The following is a 22493-nucleotide window of genomic DNA, read 5'->3' as shown; positions in this document are numbered from 1 at the left end:
CTTGAAGATGGGATGTACAATGAGGAAGGCTACATGAACTTTGCCGTAATTTTTATGCAATCAAAACTAAAGTACAGATGCTTAAAAACCAGTAACCAATCCAATCGCAGTATAAAATTCAAAATTACAATAGTGAAAAAAAAGGGTCTTCAAGACAAACAAGCAACCTATATAGTTTCTTGGGCATTTTCCAGGCCCACTATAGGAAATTTTACATTCATATACTACTTTCATCACACAACCCCTTCACAGATAAACTTCTCTAAAGTCGATGGAAGGGTAAAAATTTTAGAAACAATAATCGGGATTGAGACGTGCTAACCTCAAAGAAACCCTCCCTCTGTCCATTTGGACTCCGATTTCCCATTATAACCCACTGTTTTCTTATCAGACCCACTTTGATAGAAACTATCGAATCCATCATCCTTGCCATCATCCCAGCCTGCCCAGCTATCTCCATTCTGGGTTTTTGTAGCCTTTGCCGGTTCTTCCTTCTTGGTGTCTGCTGCATCCCAATCGTCCCAAGAAGAAGAGCTAACAGAGTTAAACTGCCCACCAGAAGAGGTTTTTGTTCCGGCAGTAGAATTCCAACTCTTGGAATCTTGTCCAAACTCCTGATAATAGCCATTAGCCCGCCCTTCATTACGTTGCCAGCCATCATTTTTCAAGCCAGATCCTTCTTTAGTGTACTCCTCGACTTTCTGAGAAGCCAAGGCCATTACCCCTTTCATAAGCCCCCATGTCTTTTGTCCAATTTCCGATGTCTTTGCTGTCACAACATTAACAGTTTCATTCATCTTCTGATCATATCCCCCCTCTTTTACCTGCAAAAGTGGGATTGACGAGCAATTTGTTTTTCATCATATATTCAAGTTAGGGGAAAAAAAGATGCTGAACACCATCACCTAATATTGCAGAACTATTTTTTGTGATATAGGACTCTAGGATGATTCTTTAAAATTACAAAGCAAATAACACATCTGCTGTAGGATAATGACAGATAAAATTTGAATGTGTACTAATTACTTCGCTTTTTAAGTCAATAATGACATAAAATTTTGGTTTGATGCATAAAAATGCATGTTCTATGCAAAGATGTGTAACCTCTATTTTTCATCTCCTTTATCAGTCGCACAAATTTCGTAATACAAGACCAAAAATCGAATCCAATGATTCCGAAACAAATAATGGGCTCCAATTATGTTTTAAGCCAAAAGGATGCAAATGGTGAAGTTCCCATTAACAATGTATAGCCACAAAGCATGCTCCTCTTATAATCCCAGAAAGTAATTGTATTTGTACAGGTGCGATAATGCATAATGCACTTGGGGTGATAATCCCATATAGATTATAAGCCTAAAACATCCACAGGCATGAAAACAATGATAAAACTGACAGTTGTTCAGAATCATGTCCCAAATTCAAGCTCTGCCCACAAATTTGAGATGTGAAATGCATTTACCCCCACGATTAGGACCACAAACATTTACATGGGGAGGCACGAATTCTCTAGTTTTGAAATCACGTGAAATACACATCAATTTTTCTAGGAGGAAATTCTGAAAAAGAATACATGATCAGGCTAGAAGAAGGATCTTTCATATCTCTCACAAACTCAATCAAGGCATGTTCGATATTATTAAATGCATTCATGACCCATTAAGGCATCCATAAAATAACGTTGACGGTATACAACAGAACTAGTAGATAGTCCAATTTAAAAATATGAAAGAGAACATTGAATGCATTTACAAATAACTTTAAAAAAAAAAGGCTCCCTTTATACTAAACTGCAAAACATTGTGCATCTACAGAAGTAAAATCAAACACTCTCAAAAGATAACAAATACAATAACATGACCAACAATCATGTCACAGGTAGGAAAACACTACCTTTGAAGTGAATTCCCTAGTCCCAGCTTGAACAACTGTTGCTGCAGACTGGGCGGCGGATGCAGCTACCACAGATAACCTGCCAAATCCCTGCATACAAAACCCACCAAGCATAAGCAATCACAAAGAAACACATCAATTGATAGGTACATAATACAAGAAACATGCCAAGAAAACGAACCTGGGAAACAGCCGAAAGAACATCTCCCTCTCCATAATTATTCTTAGGCGCTGGAGCAGGACTTGAACCAAATCCAACATACTTCCCACCTTGCGATGGGTTGATCCCCTCTGGCTTCAACTCGTTTTCCGCCATCTTCTGAGCAAAAAAACTCTCCTTATTTGCAGCAGACGCCTCCAACTGAGTCCGTGAATAAATATCTTGAGTGGATTTTGAACGGGAAGGCGCACCGCCTCCACTCCCGGAACTCCTAAAATCACCTACTGTATTGTTTCTCCTAAGACTATTGGGAGAATTATTCCCCCCATCATCAAAATTATCCCAGCTATCCCACCCCGAATTACTTCCAGAATTACCGCCTCCACCCCCATTAGCCCTCAGCGGAGGCTTACCAGCGAAACTAGTCCCATTCTTATCATTCGATTTCAATGTTTCTTTCACGACCGGAGGATCGCGCCACGGTTTGCCCTCGGCAAGCGCCTGGACACGATCCCGATAAACCGCCGCCGCTTTGGTATTATACTTGGTCACGATATCCGTTTCTTTAGGGATCCCATACTGAGAAACAAAATTGTTGAATTTCTCATTGCCCCCAAGCTCCATTTTCTTGAGCTGGATCTCGGACCACGAGTCCATGGTCACGGATCGGACGAAGGAGATGTGAACGCCAAGGCCTCGGTGTTTCCCCGAACACTCGAGGCACATGAAGACGCCGTATGAGACGGACGCCCATTGAGGGTTCTTCTGGGAGCAATCGACGCAGATCTTGTTTCCCACTTGCGATTGCAGCTCCCGAAGCCTGCGAGATGCAGCCATACGTCGTCGGATCGGTGGGATTTAGGGATCGAGGAATCGGATCTGAGAGGATCGAGATGGGGAAGATTGAATCTTCTTCAGATTTGATGATCCATCGCCATTTTCATTCTTTTTTTTTATTTTTTTTTTCTGGTTCTTTATGGTTATTGGGAGAAGAAAGAAAAGAGAGGAGATCGCCGACACCGCGAAAAATGTTAGGATTACCATAGCAGTCCGTGCTCGAGAGAAATATATATACTACTTAAGGGTAAATCGGTCATTTAATAACACTCTTTTCTTACTCTTTTTTTTCCTTAAAAAAAATAAAAGTTCACTTTATTAATTAGTAAAAATTCTTAGGTAGTGTTTGCAACCTCTAAAAATAAGTTATTATAGATATTTTTTTTAATAAATTTGTTAAAAATTTCCATAATTACTTATTTTTAGAGATTGTAAATACTATCTGATAACATTTGACAACTTTTGGGTTAATGATTCAATATTATCGTTATTTTTTAGTTTTTTGGAAAATCACATACTCATATCAAAATTGTAATTGTGTTCTACATACATAAATATATATATATACACACGCACACATATTTATGTTAATTAATTTTCGATAAATTAAATATTCAAAAATTGAGATGCATGAATATATATATATATATAAACTTTTGGCTAAATTAGATCATATTTTACGGACATTATCCCAATAAATATAATTTGTTAAGAAAAAAATATATAATTACTTATTGCAAACATTACGTAAGGGTGAAAATTTATCATTACATATGGAGCTCATAATCTTTTGAGTGAAGCTCACATGTATTGATAAATTTTCACATACGATGAGAGTAGTGCATGTATATGAAATGTGAATTTTTTCTCAAAACAGAGGTTGTGCTTTAATATATAATATATATTAATCGACAACACACGCACTCTGTATGAACATACTATATATTTTTTATATATATAATAAAATTTTGTATTTATTCAAAAATAATAATAATAAAATTTAATATGATTTTTTAAGCATATATAATTAAATTATTTTGAATGAACGAATAACATAAATTTATAAATATTTATTTTAAATATTAAACATTAAATAATTCGTATTATTTTCTTAGTTTTTAAAACGATTAAAGAGATGAGTGTAGTTAGTATATAAAGAAAATCAAAAGGAGTGAAATGTGAGAAAAGTTAAAATGATATTTGTTGAAATTTAAAATAACAGTAATATTTTTTTATGGATAGACAACAATACCCCTTCTTTTAATTCAAAAATTATTGACTTTTGGCAACCTATTTTAGCTAAAAAACCGTGCTAGCTTGCGGGTATAAAATGATACTTAAATTTCGTTGACTTTTTATTGTTATTATATATCAAAAATAAAAATATTAGCCGAGCATATAAAACTGTCTATCCGTATAATTTCCATTCAGCCTTCAACAGTTTTGTTATACACAACAATGCACACGGACATGTTCGATAATCAAGATACACGACGGCGGACAAATAAAGAGGATAATCGCCTTCATGGAGCTCACGAATCGCTGTGCGAAAACGCTTTCTCCACCTTGATCGTGAGGAAAAGAAACGCAGCTACCGATATAAACAGAGCAACGAGCATGATCACAGCCATTGTTTGCAATGAAATGGACGTGCTGATGAAGAAGACGACTGAGATCGACACACTTTGCCAGAGCTTAAGCTGTGCAAACGCTCCTTCCTGTAACCATAACAAGCAATGACAAGGCATCAATCGACACACAGTTTTGTAGCAGCAATGGCCACCGACCGTCCTTTATAGCTGCTTGCTCTATCTTATCATAGCATTAGAACAAAGGTCACCAATTCGATTTTACATTCGTTGCATATTCAATGCTTGTGTTGGTAGAGTTTAAAATATTTGAATTGCATTGCTACTCGTAAATATTGTTTTGGTCAACATAGGATGTTCTAGAAATGTTTATAGCACTAAAGGGTAGAGGAAGGCATTGGAAATTAGTACCAGATCATGCTTAAATAGAATTCCGAGCAATGCACTCAGCTGTGTATTGAGAACTCCATCGCCGATACCCCACAAAGCTCCTATGAGAAGTGGAAGCAACGTCGCAAGCACTCCACCAGTCACGCTATAAAAATAAGAAACAAGAAAGGAAATCAATCATTTTCAAATTAATTTAGGCTCCACTTGGATAGAAGTATTTCAATCCATGGATTTCAAATGCATTTTTGTTGTTTAGAAAAGTAGCACCACAAACATCAAATCCACTTTTTTTATGTTTATATGGTAATTCATGGTATTTAGGATGGATTTTAAGTTCATCCAATAAAGTGGTGATTTAGAATCATTTTTAATACATCTAAGTAATGTGTAAATAATTAAGTTATGAATTTGAGATTTCTCAATGTTTCATTGTTAACACTAAAATTATAATTGAAATTCATGGATTTGAAATACTTTAATCCAAGCGCAACCTTATATCTCGAATCCAAGATGATAGAAAGGAGAGTCTACCTGTAGTTCAGCAGTAGCCATAGTAGAACAATAAGTTGAATCAAAGCTCCACCCAAGACTATCATTGTGATGGATGTGAGGCCATTAGTCAGTCTGCCGGCTACGATTGCACACTGAGGAAGGATTTAAACACCGATAGGTGAGAATACCAACTTCATCATAATATTAAAACAACCAGAAATATTCCCAGAAACTATAGGAGTTAAATAACATATCTATTATAAAGTGCAAAACCAAAATTGCATAGACGAAACGAATTTGCTAATATCACAAACAGTATCTGCGGGAAGCAAGGCGGGCATCCATATTTGAACAAGAAAATAGATGACATGATTATGTCGTTACTTACTATCGCATCAAAAACTCCATAAACAGCCATTGCACCACCAACACCTTGTTCACCTAGCACAGGCTTGACAATTTCCTTGGTGTATTCAGCCCTGTATAAAGAGAAAAATAAAAAGATAGTGTAGCTGCAGGGGATGAATATAATATTGGAGCGAGTCGATTGGTTGTTTGTTGTTCAAGAATTATGGATTGGGTAAGTATTTTGAATATTAAATCAACATGTTTCAGGGTAATTACCACACAAATGCTTGTTGAAAGCCTGAATATGCAATAAGAGGAATGACCAAGAGAATTCTTTTGTCAAGCAGTAGATTTAAGAAAGACTTTGATGCAGACACCACAGTAGATGAAAAGGTCGCGGAAGAATATTGTTGCGCTTCTTCTTTACCATTTCTTCTATTCAAGAAGCACATGAGAATCGTACCTAAGGTCATGCTACATAGAAACAGAATGAAAAGTAAAGTTGTGCCGCTGGTACTTCCTCCCTGCAATTTGTTTAGCCATCTAATTAACTAGAGCCCAAAAAAACAAACATGCCACATACAAAAAGTGGACAAATTAAACAAACTATTGACTTCATATTTAAGTAGCCAGCTGTTTAGTCATACGAGGACAGCTAGAAAACTGCTGAATTTCATGTTAATCATATGATCATGTCAACATCAAAGGCTTAATCATAAAAACTGTATTATGAATGCAGCCAATGTTCTCCCCTGCATGAAATGATATTTTAGAGAGCACTAAGCTCGATGAGACTCGGAACTCTTGAATTATAAGACGAACGCCGATTTTCACCTCCATAAATATTTTATTATACTCTTCGCACCAGCTTCCCCTCCTTTTCACAAAATATGTCGATTTAACCAAATACACTCATCACAGTGAGTCAGTGATAAGTGACACCAGTATTTACAATTGTACATTTTCAATTATTCCAGTCAAAAGGAAACAGTATAAGGATTCTCGTAGTGCTTGAAATTGTGATAGTACATAAATCAAGTAAAGGTGGAGAGTGAGTAAATCATTAAATTATTCTTTGCTGTCAAATAAGCAGACTCAACTCAGACTTCATGAAGAAAGCCACAAGGTGAAGTGAATTTGAATTCTTCCCTTCAAGACTACTCTTTCTTTTACTTTAAATTACATCAATAAACAGATTAACAAACAAAATTTGGTCTATTACACTAGCTCTCAATGAGTCTACATACCGTTTCATCTCTCAGTACCGCAAGATTGACCAGGTTCCCAACAAGCTGCAGGTCAAAAGTAAATCGAAGTACTATTGTTAGAAATTTGAAATATGCAAACATTAGAAATTAAAAAGTAACATCTTAAATTTAACAAGACTGCAGCTGCTTTTGGTTGACATTTAACCAACAGTTAGAAAGTCAAAGCTAATAGCGCAAGTCTTCTAGGAGACAGTAAGTACTGCACCTGGTGACTGGCAAACATCCCCCAGAATACACCATTAAATTGTCCAATAACTGTTCTTTCAGGTAAATTGTTATCATTTGCATGACTGTTAGCAGCAGAAGTGAGATATGTCCCCTGGTAGAAGAACAAATGTGTAAAGGGAAGCGGTATAGGTTATATCATAAAGATTTGATTCTGTGGGATGCCTCCTACCTGCCCAACCCAAATTATTGAAGCAGAAAATCCAAGATACAAAGAAGATGGCACCATCGTGTACCTAAACCATTGTTAGATATGTTTTAATAAACAATTCTGAGGTATATTCCCTCTGTGGGTATATGATCAACCAATTAAAATCTCCAAAAGGCAATTTATAATAATCATCTACAAAAAGCCATTCATTGGTTTCTCAAAACTTATATGACTCGAAGATACACACGAAAAATCACAAATTGTGCACAAGAACCAAACTGGTTAAGTACAAGAAAATCAAAATCCCCCAGTGTCAAGGGAAACAGAATTACAGAAAAAATAATTGGTAAAAGCTACGTTTATTTGTAATACCCTGTCCACTCCACATCGAATTATGGGATGATTCACGATTGCGGAAAAATTGATCAATACATGTAACAGATTTCGTAGCAACTATAATTAGTTATTTTTGCAAGGTGAGCATGCGGTCCCGGTACATGGACTGTGACAGAAGAGAAGCTAAATGCTATGCTGGGAAACAGATAAAATTCAACCAAATTATCACCTAGCACTAAGCTATAGGTATTAAAGGTATACCAAGAGGGAAACAAATTTGCAGCTGTGAATAGCCAATATCCAGATGTACCAAGAATCAAAGCATTCTTCGATCCCAGTTTCCGCACCACCAATGAAGCAATTATAGAAAAGAAAGTAAATGACAAATACAATATCCCGAGTGATGTAGTACCCAAATCTCCTTCCTAAACAAAAGAACAAACAAAGGTCAAATCTTTATCAGCCACAGTAAAAAAATCCTCAATGAATATTAAAACCCACGAAACACAATTCTCGAAAAATCAAATCTTGCAAAGGGAACTTTACAGTATTGATGGTGCTCTCCAAGTTCTGAATAGCACCATATGCCAAGAAAATCAGCAAGAAAGCCGATGACAAAATATAAACATCTCTTTTATGGTTCAGAGGTTGAAATTGCGGGGTGTTTTCATCAACAAGTGGCGTTTCTTCATCAGTCGCCATTGAAGCAAGAAGACCACTTTCTGTATAGTCACTCATACAACAAGGGACGTATAAATACACAATTTTCTTGCAAATCCAACAGTGTAATATGGGTTTGCCGGCGAGAGGGGAGAGAAGAGGACGTGGGGTAGAGTTTAATTGAGGTTACACAAGATTCTGAATCTCAAGAAAAGACATGATCGGGCGGCCATTTTCAATAGTTTGGGTGAGAAATTGGGAGAGGGATGCTGTTTTGATTTTTATATTCTGGTTATCTGACTTATTATATTGATAAAATAAATTAATTTTTTTGCTAAAAATAAATTTTCGACTTTTGTTTAATTGTTTGGTTTTGTTGTGAGCCTTTGTTTGCTGTGCAGACAATAAGATAATCCGAGAAACTAATTTTGGAGTTAGCAACGGTTTGGGAATATATTGTATCAGGGATTTCTAAATTTTTTCTATTTAATAATATGTTCTAATAAAAAATTTGAATAATATGTATCAAATATTATATGTTCTAACGTAAATCAAGTGTTCTTAAGGATGGTTAATTCCTAGCAAATATTGTATCAGGGATTTCTAACTTTTTTCTATTTAATAATATGTTCTAATAAAAAATTTGAAACGCGTTGAAACGTGGTGGTCAGCTTTGAACTTTTCGAGCCTAAGCGTGAAAAAACGTTTTTAATTTTTACTATAATTTTAATTATTTTAAAACAGACATTGAATAAAATGAAAGATTAACCATAAATATAAGATTTAATAGATATTTCAAGTCCTCGACTAGAAATATTTATAAAAATATTTTCATTTCAAAAAACAAATGAAATCTCTCGTTCTTAAAAACAGTCGCTTGATCGAGGTTAAACGTATGAAAACATACGCGAGATTAAGTGTCGTCTAAACGAAATTTTTAGAACAATGATATTTATACATGAAAAATGCTGCATATATACTAATATTTATACAAAACTTTAATACAAAAATTTCATTTATCAAAATCTTGTGATATATTGAATATAAATTCTGTCATATAATAATAAAATCCCACGATATAATATATTTAAATATTAAATATTGATGTATACAATATTAAATTTAGCATTAGTAGTATCTTTATAATTTATGCTTGCACGCGTCAATTCCATCTCAAATTTTTTTTAAAAATAAACTTGTAGGAATTTCTCACTTCAAGACTAAAACAAATTAGCACTTATATTACATTAATTTTGAATTAAAGAAATATTAGCTGAAAATTTTAGGGTATTGATTTTTTTTTAAAACTTTTTACAAAGAAATTAAAGCTAAGGAGGTTTTTTTTTAATTTATTTTTATCTGACTTGATCAACAAATATTTTTTTTAAAAAATGACTTACCAAGTATATTTCCTTTTTTTTTTTTTTTTTGAGTAATTGCCCAAGTAAAATACACTTGGAAAAATCAATTTTTCAAAACAACTAGTTGACTAAATTCATCTTTCAAAATTTTCTAATGTATACTGAGTCGAAACTTTTAAATCTTATATTTACTAATTAATACTAATGTATTAAAAGTTCAAACACATACATATGTTGTTTCAAAAAAATATACACATAAATATATGGATTGAATTTGATTGATTGGACGAAGCAAATATACCTCTCATTAATTCAATGAAGTAGTCGGAAATGTCTTTCAATGTATTCCAGAATTTAATAATTATCAAATACAAAACAAAATAAACATCAACGTACATCCATTATCCATATTCAATATTCAGAAAACATAAAGTAATTTTTTAAAAGAAAATAAGCACAATCCTGCTCAGGGCACACCTCTGACCTCCGGATACAGCGAAAGTGCGGCACCACCTCCAAAAAATTTTAAGAATCTGCTGCATACTTGACTAAAATAACATACAATGAATAAACTCAACGTTCGCCACGAGTCCTAGAACTTGACCAAGTGGACCTTGGTGCACCGCCACCAAAAGATGGTTTACGTTCATCCCGCCACCGATCACCAGATTGAGGTGCTCGGTCATCCACTCTGCGGCCACTAGACCACTTATCTGTTTCAGGAGGTGGGGCCTGGCCCCCACCTTCTGCTCTTCTGAACCTGGGGACATACACACCAGGTGATGGTGATGGTGATGGTGCTGCCGCAGCTGCAGCAGCAGCTGGAGCAGGTGCTGCGTCGACTGGATGCGATATGGCGGGGGGCTCGGTTTTTGAGGGAATGGGAGCTGATCCCCTTAGGAGCTCTTCTCTCCGCAGCCTTTCTTTCTCCTCCAACTCCAACTCCCGCTGCCTCTGCTTTTCGGCAATTTCATCCAACTTGGCCTTTCGCTCTGCGTCCTCTTTCTTACGCCTCTCCATCTCTGCAATGTACAGTAATGGTACAAAAAATACGAGTTCATATCACAAGCTATGAATGGCAAGACACGTAAAATAAAAATTGTTAGTTGCGATTTGTATAATATACAAATAATCTTTTCTTGCTAAACACAGCAAACTTTCCAGATTACGGCACATAGACGAACAAAGCTTCAAGAGATTAATGAACATAGCCTACACATTGTGTCAAGGCTGAGGGGGTAAAACACCAATGTTCAGTTTGGCACAACTTGATTACTTCCCTAAGCATATCTTAAACATGTTTAAAATAATAAACAAGAAATTATCATGAAATAAAAAAATTATGTTTCGGCCCATATCGGGTGGTCCACTATTGCGAGTGCCAGAGCATGCCACAGAAATAAAAGTCAATCATCCCTGAGTGTGTCTCGAAAGGCAATTTCTCTCCAAAAATAAATGACATCGTTAATATAACATGAAGTGGGGAAGTACCTTCAAGCTTCCGCGCTTCCTCCTCTGCGCGTAGTCTTTTCTGTTTCTCTTCCTCGGATCTTAGAAAAAAGATCATTTTCCTCTTAGTATCTCTTTCCTGCTTCCGAGTCTGGATAATTTGGCGAATTCTCTCATCGCTCTCCTCCCTGAGCCTGTTGTACTCAGCTCTCCTATGGGTAAGCACTCTTCTTTCGAATATTTGCTGAATAAACATCAACAAAAGATACGAGAAAGTGAATACAGCTATACATTCATATGCAGATGCAACCAATAATCTGAAGATAGATAAGCTTAAAAAACAAGTAGCAGATTCAGCTCAGTATAAATAAAAGTTAAAGAACTGGACCGTACATATGTTAAAGGGAGACATCATAATCTCAGATCAACGCATATAATATGAGATTAATGGATAGCCATAATTCAAATTTGGGGTCGTAGATTCTTCTCTCCTTTCCACGAACTCAGGTCAACATACGACGACTAGAAATAACATAATGTTTTCGATGAAAATGATAGGTCGGATATAGGAAGCTCTAAGCAACCAAATCATTTTTCCCAGCTTGCATGAGAAAATTATTTTTTATTCTTGGGAAAAAAGAGGATGACCAGTCCCATGTTAAGAAAATATAGAACAACTTTTGAAGACAACATGTGGATGTCAAGAAACAAAAACATAAGCCAAACCAAGTTCCTCACAAGATTGAAGATATAACGATGTTTTATCTCACAACCCATGAGCACCACAATGAATTTGGGAACTAGAAATATGATAACTATATATAATGAAAAAGAGTTAATGACCTTGTTCGCCAGCATCCGCACTAGCCTTGTTTTTTCAACCAAGTCTCCAGTATGTCTCTGTCTGCTTAAATCAATCTCTCGCTGCATCAAAATAACAAAGATTGGTCACTGTATAAATAAAATGGACTGCTGTAACAAGCAAAAATAATATTGTCAACTCTTTTGTCGAAAAAAAATATTGTCAATTCTACACTTCCAAGAACAAAACAGAATTTCACACGTAAATGACACAATACTAGAGATGTTTCAGGCAGAAAACACAACTCATTCAGACCTGCTGCTCGAGTTTGTGTAAGGCCTCTTCTTCCACCAGACGCTGCTGAAATGCAGCGTCAATAAGTGATGCAGCCTCTTCCCTTTTTGCCCTCTCCAAGTGATCCATTGTTTTAGCAATCTTCTGTAATTTTTTCTCCATTTCTTGCTTCTCCCTGAGTTGCTCACTAAGAGCCAAATCCATCAAAGTCTGCTTAGTTATTTTTTCCTACATCCAATTAAACTGTTGGTCAATAAAATGTTACATATAAGAATGAAATGAAGTTCCAACCAGGGGAAAGGTTTAACTCACTCCCTCTAGAACTTGTTTCTTCCCTTTCCTCTTCCTGTGTTTCTCAGCTTCCTGTAGCAGAGCATGGGCTTCCTCAAGCTCGCGTTCCTCTATTTCCCTGAGAATTCTTTGATTTTTCATTTGCTCAAACTCAGTAGCAAGCCTTTTCTGTTCTGCCTCTTCAGTTATCTTTTGTAATTTTTGCCTCTTTGCCTCCTCTTCCCGTTCCTTAAGAACACACAAGTTGAAAGCAATAACTTGGATATCTCCTAATCATCTATTAAATAACAATTCAAAGATGAATTGTAAGACATCCTTATTGAGGAAAAATGGACATACCATCTCCAAAAGCTGGCGCTCATGTTCTTCTTTGCGCTTTTCGATAATTGATTTGCGTGCAAGGAGTCTTTTGTGTTCTTTTTCTATCACTTCCACTAGATTAGAAAGTCTATCCTCCAATTTTGAAGTTTTCTTCGCAGGTGGGAAGATCATGACCCTTGCTTTGCAGAGGGATTCAGTAAATGTGGACAGGTGGTCTCGTATGCCTTCTGATTCGAGACTCTGAATTAAAAAATATGATTGTATTGTATAAATTGGTAGATTATGGGATAAATCAAAAGGTTCCCCAATTATGAAAGGTTAAAAATACGAAAAAATATTTTAAAAAATCGTCAAAATTTCAAACGGTAAAAAATACGTAAGAATTAAAAATCGTCAAAATTTCAAGGTCAGAACACAATGTGGGCGTTGTGGCATCTCCCGAAGGGAAAGATCTAAATAAAACATGTCAATCAATATAACATATCATCATATCAAAAAATATGTCAAAAGAAAAAAATGGTGGATATTACCTTGTTACCAAAGAAGATGGCACTCTTCCGATAATCAATTTTCATTTCTAAAAAGTTATTCTTTACTGCATCAACAGAAATCTTCTCAACAACAGAAAAATCAAAGAAAGGAACTATCATCGACAGGTTTTCAATATTCATTGTCTGATAAACCTTTGAGACCTGGATAAATAAAGGTAGAAAAGCAAAAACCACTTGAGTCATATTACAAAAACTGCAAGACAAGAGTATAGATCAGGGGGTAACACAACTGACAGACACGCACACCTGCTGCAGAAGCCTCAGAGCTGCAAGCTTCTCTATAGAAGGAACATACTGAGACAGTTGTACCTCTGGAACAGAAGAAGCAGAAGCAGTCCTGCCCCCAAGCTTTGAGATTTTTGTTAGCAAGGGTTGCAGTTTCAATGCCAGATCTAAGGGAAGAAACTCGTGTTCTAAAATATGAAAAATATCCTTCACTTCTTGAGTTACACAGGTCATTACACCTTTCGTGACCTAACCAAGGTAACAAGGAAGAATAATAATGTGAGAAATAAAGATTTGGAAAACAAATTTAGGTTTAAGCAGTTCAAGAGGACATGACCCTCATCAACATAGCTCATTCATGCAAAAAAGCAAAAGGTAAGAGGTGAATGGGGATTGAAAATCTAATCAAAACTTGATATAATCATAGAAAAACCAAAACCAAATAATTTAAATGCGTCCGAGATAATTACCAAATCCAAAAGAAGTGATGACCTGGAAAGCTGAAAGCAAAAATAAAAATAATCAGTTAACAGACTTAAGGAATTAAATGTAGTAAGATGAAGCAGAGATCCAGCTAGGATTTTGTTATTACAACTTCTTTGCTCTCAGGCTTCGTTTCAACATCAAATGCTATAAGGTTGGCCACTCTCAAACTCCGTTCTTTATCATTCTCAAGCTCCAAATGAGATGCACCATATGAGCGATCATAAGGTGGTACAGATAGTGCAGCTAGAACAACTGACGAGGCTATCAGTTGCAAATCCTTCTGGTTTAGGTTCTTATTAAAGCTCTTTTGAAGTAAGAAAAGCTTAAGCCAAGCATAAGCATGATATAGATGGTTGGACGACATCCAAAATATTTCAGAAAGCTTGGAATAGTAGACAACCATCAAGGATGGTTTAGGTGTCTTTTTAACCATGGACATCAGTCCATGTATATCCTCGATGGAACGAAAAGCTTCCTGCAAGTAAATGAAAAGGAAGAAGGGCAAATCATAAAAAAATCATCAAGTCTGATGTGAAGGTACTAGCGAGTAGTAACTTGAAACATGCTCGCAATTCAAGCACGAACCAAAAACTGAACAAACCTGCCAAAGTTCAAGTTCGGTAGCAACTTTCAGCTGTTCAAATCTGGTATCGAGATATAACTGCAAGCTTTCTGGTGCAGTAAGATCAGGCCTATCTCTCTGATCCCTATACTTGTTAAGGTTAGCTAGATGATTCCGAATGATTTCACATAGTCGCCGAAATTCCGTAGTCCGCTTGTATTGCTTACAGAATTGGAATGCACGGTGTGCAGTCATCTGTACAGTACAATTCAGGAAAAAAAGAGATCACCAATGATGACTTCATAACAAGAACATATATTTTCTTCATGCTCACAAAACCAGCTTATCAGTAAGCTTTTGAACTTTTTAACTGGCAAATATCAACATTGAGACAAAGTGAAGCATCTCGTTACTAACAATCATTAAAATAAGCATATTACAGAGGGAGTTATGACAATATAGCACCACAAATTCGAAAAGAGAACTACAGCGGTTCCCAAGAGATTCACAGTGACCTCAAAGAAGATCCAGTTATAGAAGATTATAAGCTTGGGACATCCATCAATGTTAACTTGCAGATACAAATGCATGTACTTAAAGGATCACCAAGACTATCTTCAAACAGATTTATCCACCAATGCCACTGCAAGCGCTGGGCGGATGGTATAGATAAAATAAAAACTAAGAAGAAAAGAACAGAGCAGAGCAGGAGGAGGAGGAATTTTGAGTGTGTTCTTGAAATAATTGTTTCTGAAACAATTTGAAACTTTAACCCTGCTACCAATAACAAAGATCATACAGATAGGTGGCATAAAGAGATCAAATCCCCAATAAAAAATTCAGCCAATAAATAACAAGTAACCAGGTTATATACAAAGTTCAAAATAAAAGAACATTGGTATTCGAGTATATCCATGGTTCTTTGAACGAATTGAACCCATGGCACACCTTTCTGGGAAATCCACAAAATAATTAAAGTAGTGCCAAAAGGTTGCAAAAACTACTTCAGGCTTCACGACACAAATAAAACTAATTAAAAATCAAATCAAAACCTCCAAAACAAAAATACTAATCAAAAAGTAACAGCAGAATTTCTGAATTAGGATGAGCATAAATGTAATGGTAAAACTCACCGAATACAAAGTCTCCAATCTTGAGTTGTTGCGTAAAATTTCCAATACTGTTCTGTATGTCTCCCACAGGAACTTAAACCATGGTGTGACAAGTTCGCGATCAGATCTGTCTTTTCCTTTCTCTCCACTGACATAGCTTAAAAGAAGATCTTCAGGCCGTTTATCAGCTTCTAAGTCATCAACATCCAGGGCCTCTTCCAAGGCTTGCGCCTGATTACGCGCAAGCTCGGCTTTCTCTGTAGCCATCTGCATGAAATGCTTTATAACCTCTTCCAGTGAAGTAATATTAACTTGCTGGCAGATACCACGATACTGTATAAGACCATCTTTGGCATGTCTTCCCCTCCTCATGTCAACACATAGCTCCACATACTTCAACATTATCTTCTCATGTGTCCTTGTCCATGCTCTGTACCTCCTGGAGGTAATGAAACTGTGAAGAGCCTCAAGGGCTTCTTGCTTTTGTCCAACATTTATCAACTCTGCATAAACAGATTTTAAGTTTATCAGGAACAAGTACCAGAAAATGTAAACGGAGGAATAAAACTAATTTTAACCGACATCATAGAGCAAGATGAAGTTGGTATGAAAGGTTGATATTGACCATCAGAAAATGTGGTATATGCTGTGGGAGTCCTCAAAGAAACGCTGTCTGTGTCTTACACCAGTACCCAGGAACAATGTGACTCCCACACGCACTATTCTAGTCAACACACGTGAGAAGACCACCAAAAAATTAAGGGGGGAAATATGGTAACTCTAAATTGCTGACTGACTCATCCTTACTTCTAGACATGTGGAAACACAACAGAACAATAATCAAATAGCCCCGTTTAAAATAAAAGCATTTCCAATGTTGGCATATTTAGCAGTAATCTATCCCACAGAAATCAAAATATGCTGTTAGAAAGTAACTTTCACTGGAGAAGATGGTAACGTTCAACTCAACCGCAAAATGACTGATTAATAACCTACCTTCAGCTCGCTTCAAAGCATTCTCTGGTCTGGCAAAAGTAGCCATCTCTCAATTCTAAAGGTGAATCAGCTGTAGAATAACAAGCATACACAAGTCAATCAGCAATCTGACAGCCGATGCGTCAATAGAGCTTAGTAGCAATTAAATTACTCAGCTATCCAAAAGGTAGCAAATATAAACATAACCCCATTCCACGAATATTCATATATTCAATAAATGAAAGAAATCTTGTGAAAAAGTATTTTATCACGGTTTTTTTGTCACTCTCTGGCATCTGTTTGGCAACAGATAACCAGGATTTTCACAGGATTTGAGGATAATTAGACTTTGAAATTCCATTATAACTGTTTGATTGGACGGAATTTAAAACTAAACTAGTATTTAAACATATTTGATTATATTTTGTTTCAATACTATATTCCCATCAAAAGTGAACGCATCTTATGGGATTTAAATTATAACGAAACATATTTGCTAGGGGCGGGTGCGGTGCAAACAAATCTTGGACAGCTCTCGAGCCCGAAAGTATGAATTTTCAGGCAAACCTATCGAACTCGAAAATCGTAACGAGCCAAACGATTTACAGAATCATGAAAAAGCCGAAAACACAAAATCAAGCCTAGGGGAAGGAGATCAAACCATCAGGAAAACAAAAAAACATTATAAAACAGATCCAATAAAAAAAAATCCACCCAAAGATCCAAATTTTAATTTGCCCACCAATATCGTAAGTGCGAATACCGGTAGAAGAGTGAAACAACAGTATGGGGGCCCGATGGTCGGAGAAACAGTCTGCGGCGTCTCGATCTGTGGGAACGGAGCCTAAACAGGTCAAGGTAAGAAATAGGTGGCGCGCAAGGAAGAGAAGCGGCGGGGGACAGAGGTGTTGAAGGGAGTGATGGCCGAGGGTTTTTGAGGTTGGAAAATTGGGAAACTTATTTATTTATTTAAATAGTGAAATATTGATGTTATTGTAAATATTTTATTGATTTTTAGATTTTGTTGGATTGAGGTATTTGATTTGAGATTGGATTTCAAATTAATGGATTTTTAAAATCCAATGTTTATTAAATTTTTTACTTGGAATAACATATAATTTCAAAGTGAAATTTTAAATCTATTAATTAATTGTTTGCCTAAAATTTTTAATAATTTCAAAAAATAAAAAAGTTTAATATATTATTCTTTATTCTTTATATATTTTGAAATTAAAATTAGTATTATGATCACAAAATAATCATGTTAAAATTTAAAATAATATAAATTTAAATTTTATTTATTTTAATTGGATTAAATAATAAATTTACATAAATAAATTTTAAATAAAATATTTATATTTTTCTAAAAAAACAATTATATAACTTATTATAATATTAAGCTTCAATTTCTTTTTCATCATATTAGTAACATAAAAATATATTTTTCATACAATAACTCTGCAATAAAATCAAATTTTAGTAACGTATATTAATAAATAAAAAAATTGAGGAAATTAATAAAAAAATTTATATTAACATATATCCAATATTCAAAAAATAAAATTTTAAATTAAAATAAGTACTATGATAACACAATAACTATATCCAACTCAAAAGAGTTCATATCTTATTTATTTAAATAGACAATAATATTTATATAAATTAACATCTAACAAATTATTAAAAATTTTCTCACAAAGCAAACATATAAAATAGATGTAGCATTCATCCTCGTAAGCTAAAAAATCCAAATTCTAGAATTGTCATGAGTCGTAACACCAAAACATCAACAAAGAAACATATAATATTTAACTTGTTAGTTTCTAAATAAAATTCTAGAATAATTGTGAGTTGATGAGAAAATGCATCCATTTTCTTTTCTCCTCATCCGAAAGTGCTTTTAATAATCTAAAATTTTCAACGTCACCATTCATCAAATTTTGGATCGCCTTAAATCTTTCGTTGTCCGTATGTCCAGTTATGCTAGAGACAACCTCGTGTATTTCAATACCGCTTGGTCTTTCTTCTTTTTTCTTGCTCGCCACGAACTTTTGAAAAGATGTGACGATCATGCCAACAACCTCAACCAAATCATATTTTTTCGCTTTCTTCCTTCTATTGGATGATGAATCCAATGAGTTTGAGCGTAGTGATCGTTCATCTTGCTAGTTATAAAAAAAAATATTTATGCATTATAACAAAAATATAAACTAATAATATGTCACAAATTGAAATCTTGAAACTGCTAAGACATATTTCAATAATCTTCAATTACCTTCAATTGTCCAGTCAAGTGCTTTGCCTCAATGGTTTAAACTATATAACAAATGATAAAACCATAACATTACTGAATTTTGCAAGAACTAAAAACAAACTACAGTATTATTCCTCTCTCGGAATCTCAATTGATTAATTGGCTTTGGACAGTGAACAACCCTCATTATCACTATTAATGCATACCAATTATTCCTTCCAGTTGGTTAGTTCTGTCAACTCTATAATGGACACTCACAAATTTAAATTAAAAATGCCTCTCATTCTAAATTCTAAGTCATTTATTCTGTATCTCTTGTTTAAAGATATATTTTCAGGAAGATAAATTGTGGCAGGAAATGTTACAGACAAAAGTGTCAGAAACGGATGGAAGCATCAATCTTTGAGGAAGAAAGCAAATTGTACAATTGTATTTGTGTTTATTCAGGAGATCATAGCCAAGAATATACAGTTACAAGTTCTCTACGGCAAATGCAAGAAATAGTGAGATTTTGAGTGAAGAAATATATTAATTTTTAGAAACTCTTTTCATCAAATGAGTTAGGAATAGTACCAAAACCATTATATGTTTCTTTCATTTACCATCAATCAAAACTTATGATCTCGGGTGCATAAATACATATGTAAGCATGCAAAAGAAAATCTTAACGAACAACAAAACAAAACAAAACAAAAAACATAATATACGAACAAAATGAATCACCATAGGACCACGAAACAACAAGAATCATGACTAGAGAATTCTTAATCTCGCATAGAAACAAACCAATTAACCAACTTTGTATTTAAAAAAAATATCTTCCAAATGCAAGAAACAGTCCACCTCCATCTCCACAAAGTGATTAAGGAAACTAAGCCCACAACATTAAATCCAAGAAAAAAACAACTCCCATTTTTCACACTTTTTCTGTACTTTTACTCCAAATTTTCCACAATCATCAAGATATCGACACAAGAAACGAAGGGAAAGGAGAGTGACGATGAACTGACAAAGGAACTCGAAAAAAAGGGAAAAACAAAGACTTACGTGGATGCGATTTTTTGAGAATCAACCACTTTTCTCATTTCCTGGACGCGTTCTCACTCAAAACCGGTGCCTAAATCCCCTCCCATGCCTGCATTTGAGGTGAGAGGCGCCACATGAAGATGATGAGAGGCGCCGCATGAAGATGATGAGAGGCGCCGCCGTGAATAAGATGAGGCCGCCGGAAGAAAAAACGAAAGAAGATAGCAAGCTGATAAGATTTCAAATGAACGGACGAAACAAAGGATTCAAATTCGTTAATTTTTAAGGCATAAATCAACGGGTCAAATCCAACTGATTTAAAATATCAAATCCATGGGCTACCCATACAGACGGAGTGGATTTGGGCTACGAATTCGAAATCCAAATTAGCCAAAATCCACCCATCCAAGCAGGGCCTTATAGAATCTCACGGATTTACAAACATATTTTTATTGATTTTTTGTAGACTCTTCGCAAGACTTTTATAGATATTTGTAAAATTTTCATACGATTACATGAATTTGTATCTTTAATATATCTTATAATTTTTAGTTGATTTCTTTGAAGTAATAATTATTTGACATAAAACTTTCAAAAAAATAATAATTATTTGACATAAATAATAACTTTAATTTGAAATATTTTTAAATTTATTTATGGAAATGAATTTTATTTGTTTTAAATTTAATTTAATTTATATATATATATATATATTAATGTAAAAAATTAAAACAAATTTTATTTGTTTTAAATTTAATTTAATCTATATATATATATTAATGTAAAAAATTAATAATTTTTGGGGTTGTGTAAATTTATTATTATTTTTTAAAAAATATGATAACTTATAAATTATTTTATCAATTATATCATAAAAATGTATCTGTTAATTTTTATTTTTTATTATTTTTGTTATGCGATTATTCAAATATTTAATTATGTCGTGTTATAATTTTCTGAATCATATAATATTATTAATTTTATTAAATATTATAATTACCGGCATAAATCATAAATTAAAGAGCACAAAAAATTTTAATTTTTTGAATGATTTTTTTTAGTTTGGTTTCAAACTATCCCAATAAATTTAGGAAAATAACAAAAAAATACATTAAGATGAAAACAAATGTTTAATTTTATATATATAGAGAGAGATGCATTTTGAAAATGGGAGAGAGTGAGATAGAGATGAGAGTGGAGGACATGTCAGAAAGATAGAGAAATTATGTGGATTATAAATTTTAGAAATCCATCAAAATATTTGGGTTAGAGCAAAGATATTTTTTTACAAATTATAATTGTACCTTAAGAATTAATGTTTCAATGAATTCCATGGAATTATTAAAAGTTCATTGACATTTTGAATGACACTTGGATTTTGTAGAGTTTTTAAAAGTCAAGATTGAATATCACTTGACTTTTAAAACTCTAAAAAAAGTCTATTTTGATTATCACTATATTTCTATATTAGTATATAAAAATCATGATTAAATATCCCTTGAATTCTAAAATCCACAAAAATAATTAAATGTCATCAACTCTCTTCCATTGAATACAACCCCCTTAAGTTAAATTAATTGGTATGTCCTCTCAAAAAAAAAAAAGAAGTCTAATTGGTATATATATTAGTCAAATTTGATCGATATTTCACTTTCAGAAAAAAAGATCCATTTTTTATGTTATAATTTATAACAAAAAATGATATATTATATTTAATAATATGATAAACACTTAAAATACCATTTAATTTTAATAGATTTATTTATTTTCCATAATATCAAATCCTAATAAAATGGTTTTTCGATCTTTATATATTTTTTCAGAATTTTAAATTAAATTATAATATCATCGATAATATGAAATTTTACTTCAAAAAATCATTTAAAAGTTTAAATTTTAATATAATTTCTATATTTTTTATGTATATATTGGGTAAAAATATCATCAATTTATATATTGGCTTACTGCTTTTAATTTTACTTTATTTATTTTTGTCATTTAAAATATGGTTTTTTTATAAAAACATTGTGAGTTAAGTGTTGACACAATGATTGTTTATTAAACATTTTAAAACTACTTGTCAAAATTTCATCGGATAGGGACACAAGTTATTGTTCAAAAATTTTGAATTAAATAAAATTCGTATCCAAAATTCGTGAACTTTTCCCAAAATACCAAAACCCTATGCTACCAATGGAATCAAGATTTAAGATTAATTTAATCTTAGCTAGCAAAATAACAAATACATACAATACAAGAAATATAATGTGAATAAACCTCGAGGCTCGTTCAAATATAATATAGTTTTTCCACATCTTGTTTTTTTTTTCCTTCTCAAAACACATGCTTGAACATCCTTTGTTGATTTTGCTAATTGATCTTAGTCACAATCACGATACTTATCACACCCACTTAAGAAAAATATGCAATATTGG

The 22493-nt window shown here is 33.8% G+C and overlaps 3 protein-coding genes across 4 annotated transcripts; all 3 read right to left on the bottom strand.

Moving 5' to 3' along the window:
* Positions 1-78: 78 nt before the first annotated feature.
* Positions 79-3077, bottom strand: LOC140887674 (probable ADP-ribosylation factor GTPase-activating protein AGD6). Its single transcript, XM_073295093.1, has 3 exons — positions 2075-3077; positions 1894-1983; positions 79-824 (listed from the first exon to the last, which is right to left on the bottom strand). The coding sequence occupies exons 1-3, from the start codon at positions 2888-2890 to the stop codon at positions 324-326; spliced, it is 1407 nt and encodes a 468-aa protein (XP_073151194.1). The 5' UTR covers positions 2891-3077; the 3' UTR covers positions 79-323.
* Positions 3078-4272: 1195 nt separating this feature from the next.
* On the bottom strand, positions 4273-8619 carry LOC140890943 (UNC93-like protein 3). The gene is made up of 10 exons (XM_073299121.1): positions 8236-8619; positions 7951-8114; positions 7375-7438; positions 7183-7296; positions 6957-7001; positions 5986-6233; positions 5750-5840; positions 5401-5513; positions 4891-5014; positions 4273-4608 (listed from the first exon to the last, which is right to left on the bottom strand). The coding sequence occupies exons 1-10, from the start codon at positions 8425-8427 to the stop codon at positions 4423-4425; spliced, it is 1341 nt and encodes a 446-aa protein (XP_073155222.1). The 5' UTR covers positions 8428-8619; the 3' UTR covers positions 4273-4422.
* A 1412-nt stretch (positions 8620-10031) lies between these two features.
* On the bottom strand, positions 10032-17701 carry LOC140887569 (eukaryotic translation initiation factor 3 subunit A-like). Of its 2 annotated transcripts, none has more exons than XM_073294892.1 (14): positions 17521-17701; positions 16800-16869; positions 15825-16306; positions 14731-14946; positions 14236-14604; positions 14114-14143; positions 13665-13892; positions 13398-13559; positions 12886-13107; positions 12568-12774; positions 12277-12483; positions 12003-12083; positions 11202-11403; positions 10032-10732 (listed from the first exon to the last, which is right to left on the bottom strand). In XM_073294892.1, exons 2-14 carry the CDS (start codon positions 16843-16845, stop codon positions 10284-10286), a joined length of 2901 nt encoding a protein of 966 aa, XP_073150993.1. In that variant the 5' UTR covers positions 16846-16869; positions 17521-17701; the 3' UTR covers positions 10032-10283. The 2 variants fall into 2 exon arrangements, with proteins under 2 accessions (XP_073150993.1, XP_073150994.1); XM_073294893.1 differs by having other exon boundaries at positions 17542-17701.
* Between the last annotated feature and the right edge of the window lie 4792 nt (positions 17702-22493).

Source organism: Henckelia pumila, chromosome 3, assembly GCF_033568475.1.
Source record: "Henckelia pumila isolate YLH828 chromosome 3, ASM3356847v2, whole genome shotgun sequence".
NCBI classification, from domain to species: Eukaryota; Viridiplantae; Streptophyta; class Magnoliopsida; order Lamiales; family Gesneriaceae; genus Henckelia; species Henckelia pumila.
This window is presented reverse-complemented; position numbering and strand designations above follow the sequence as displayed.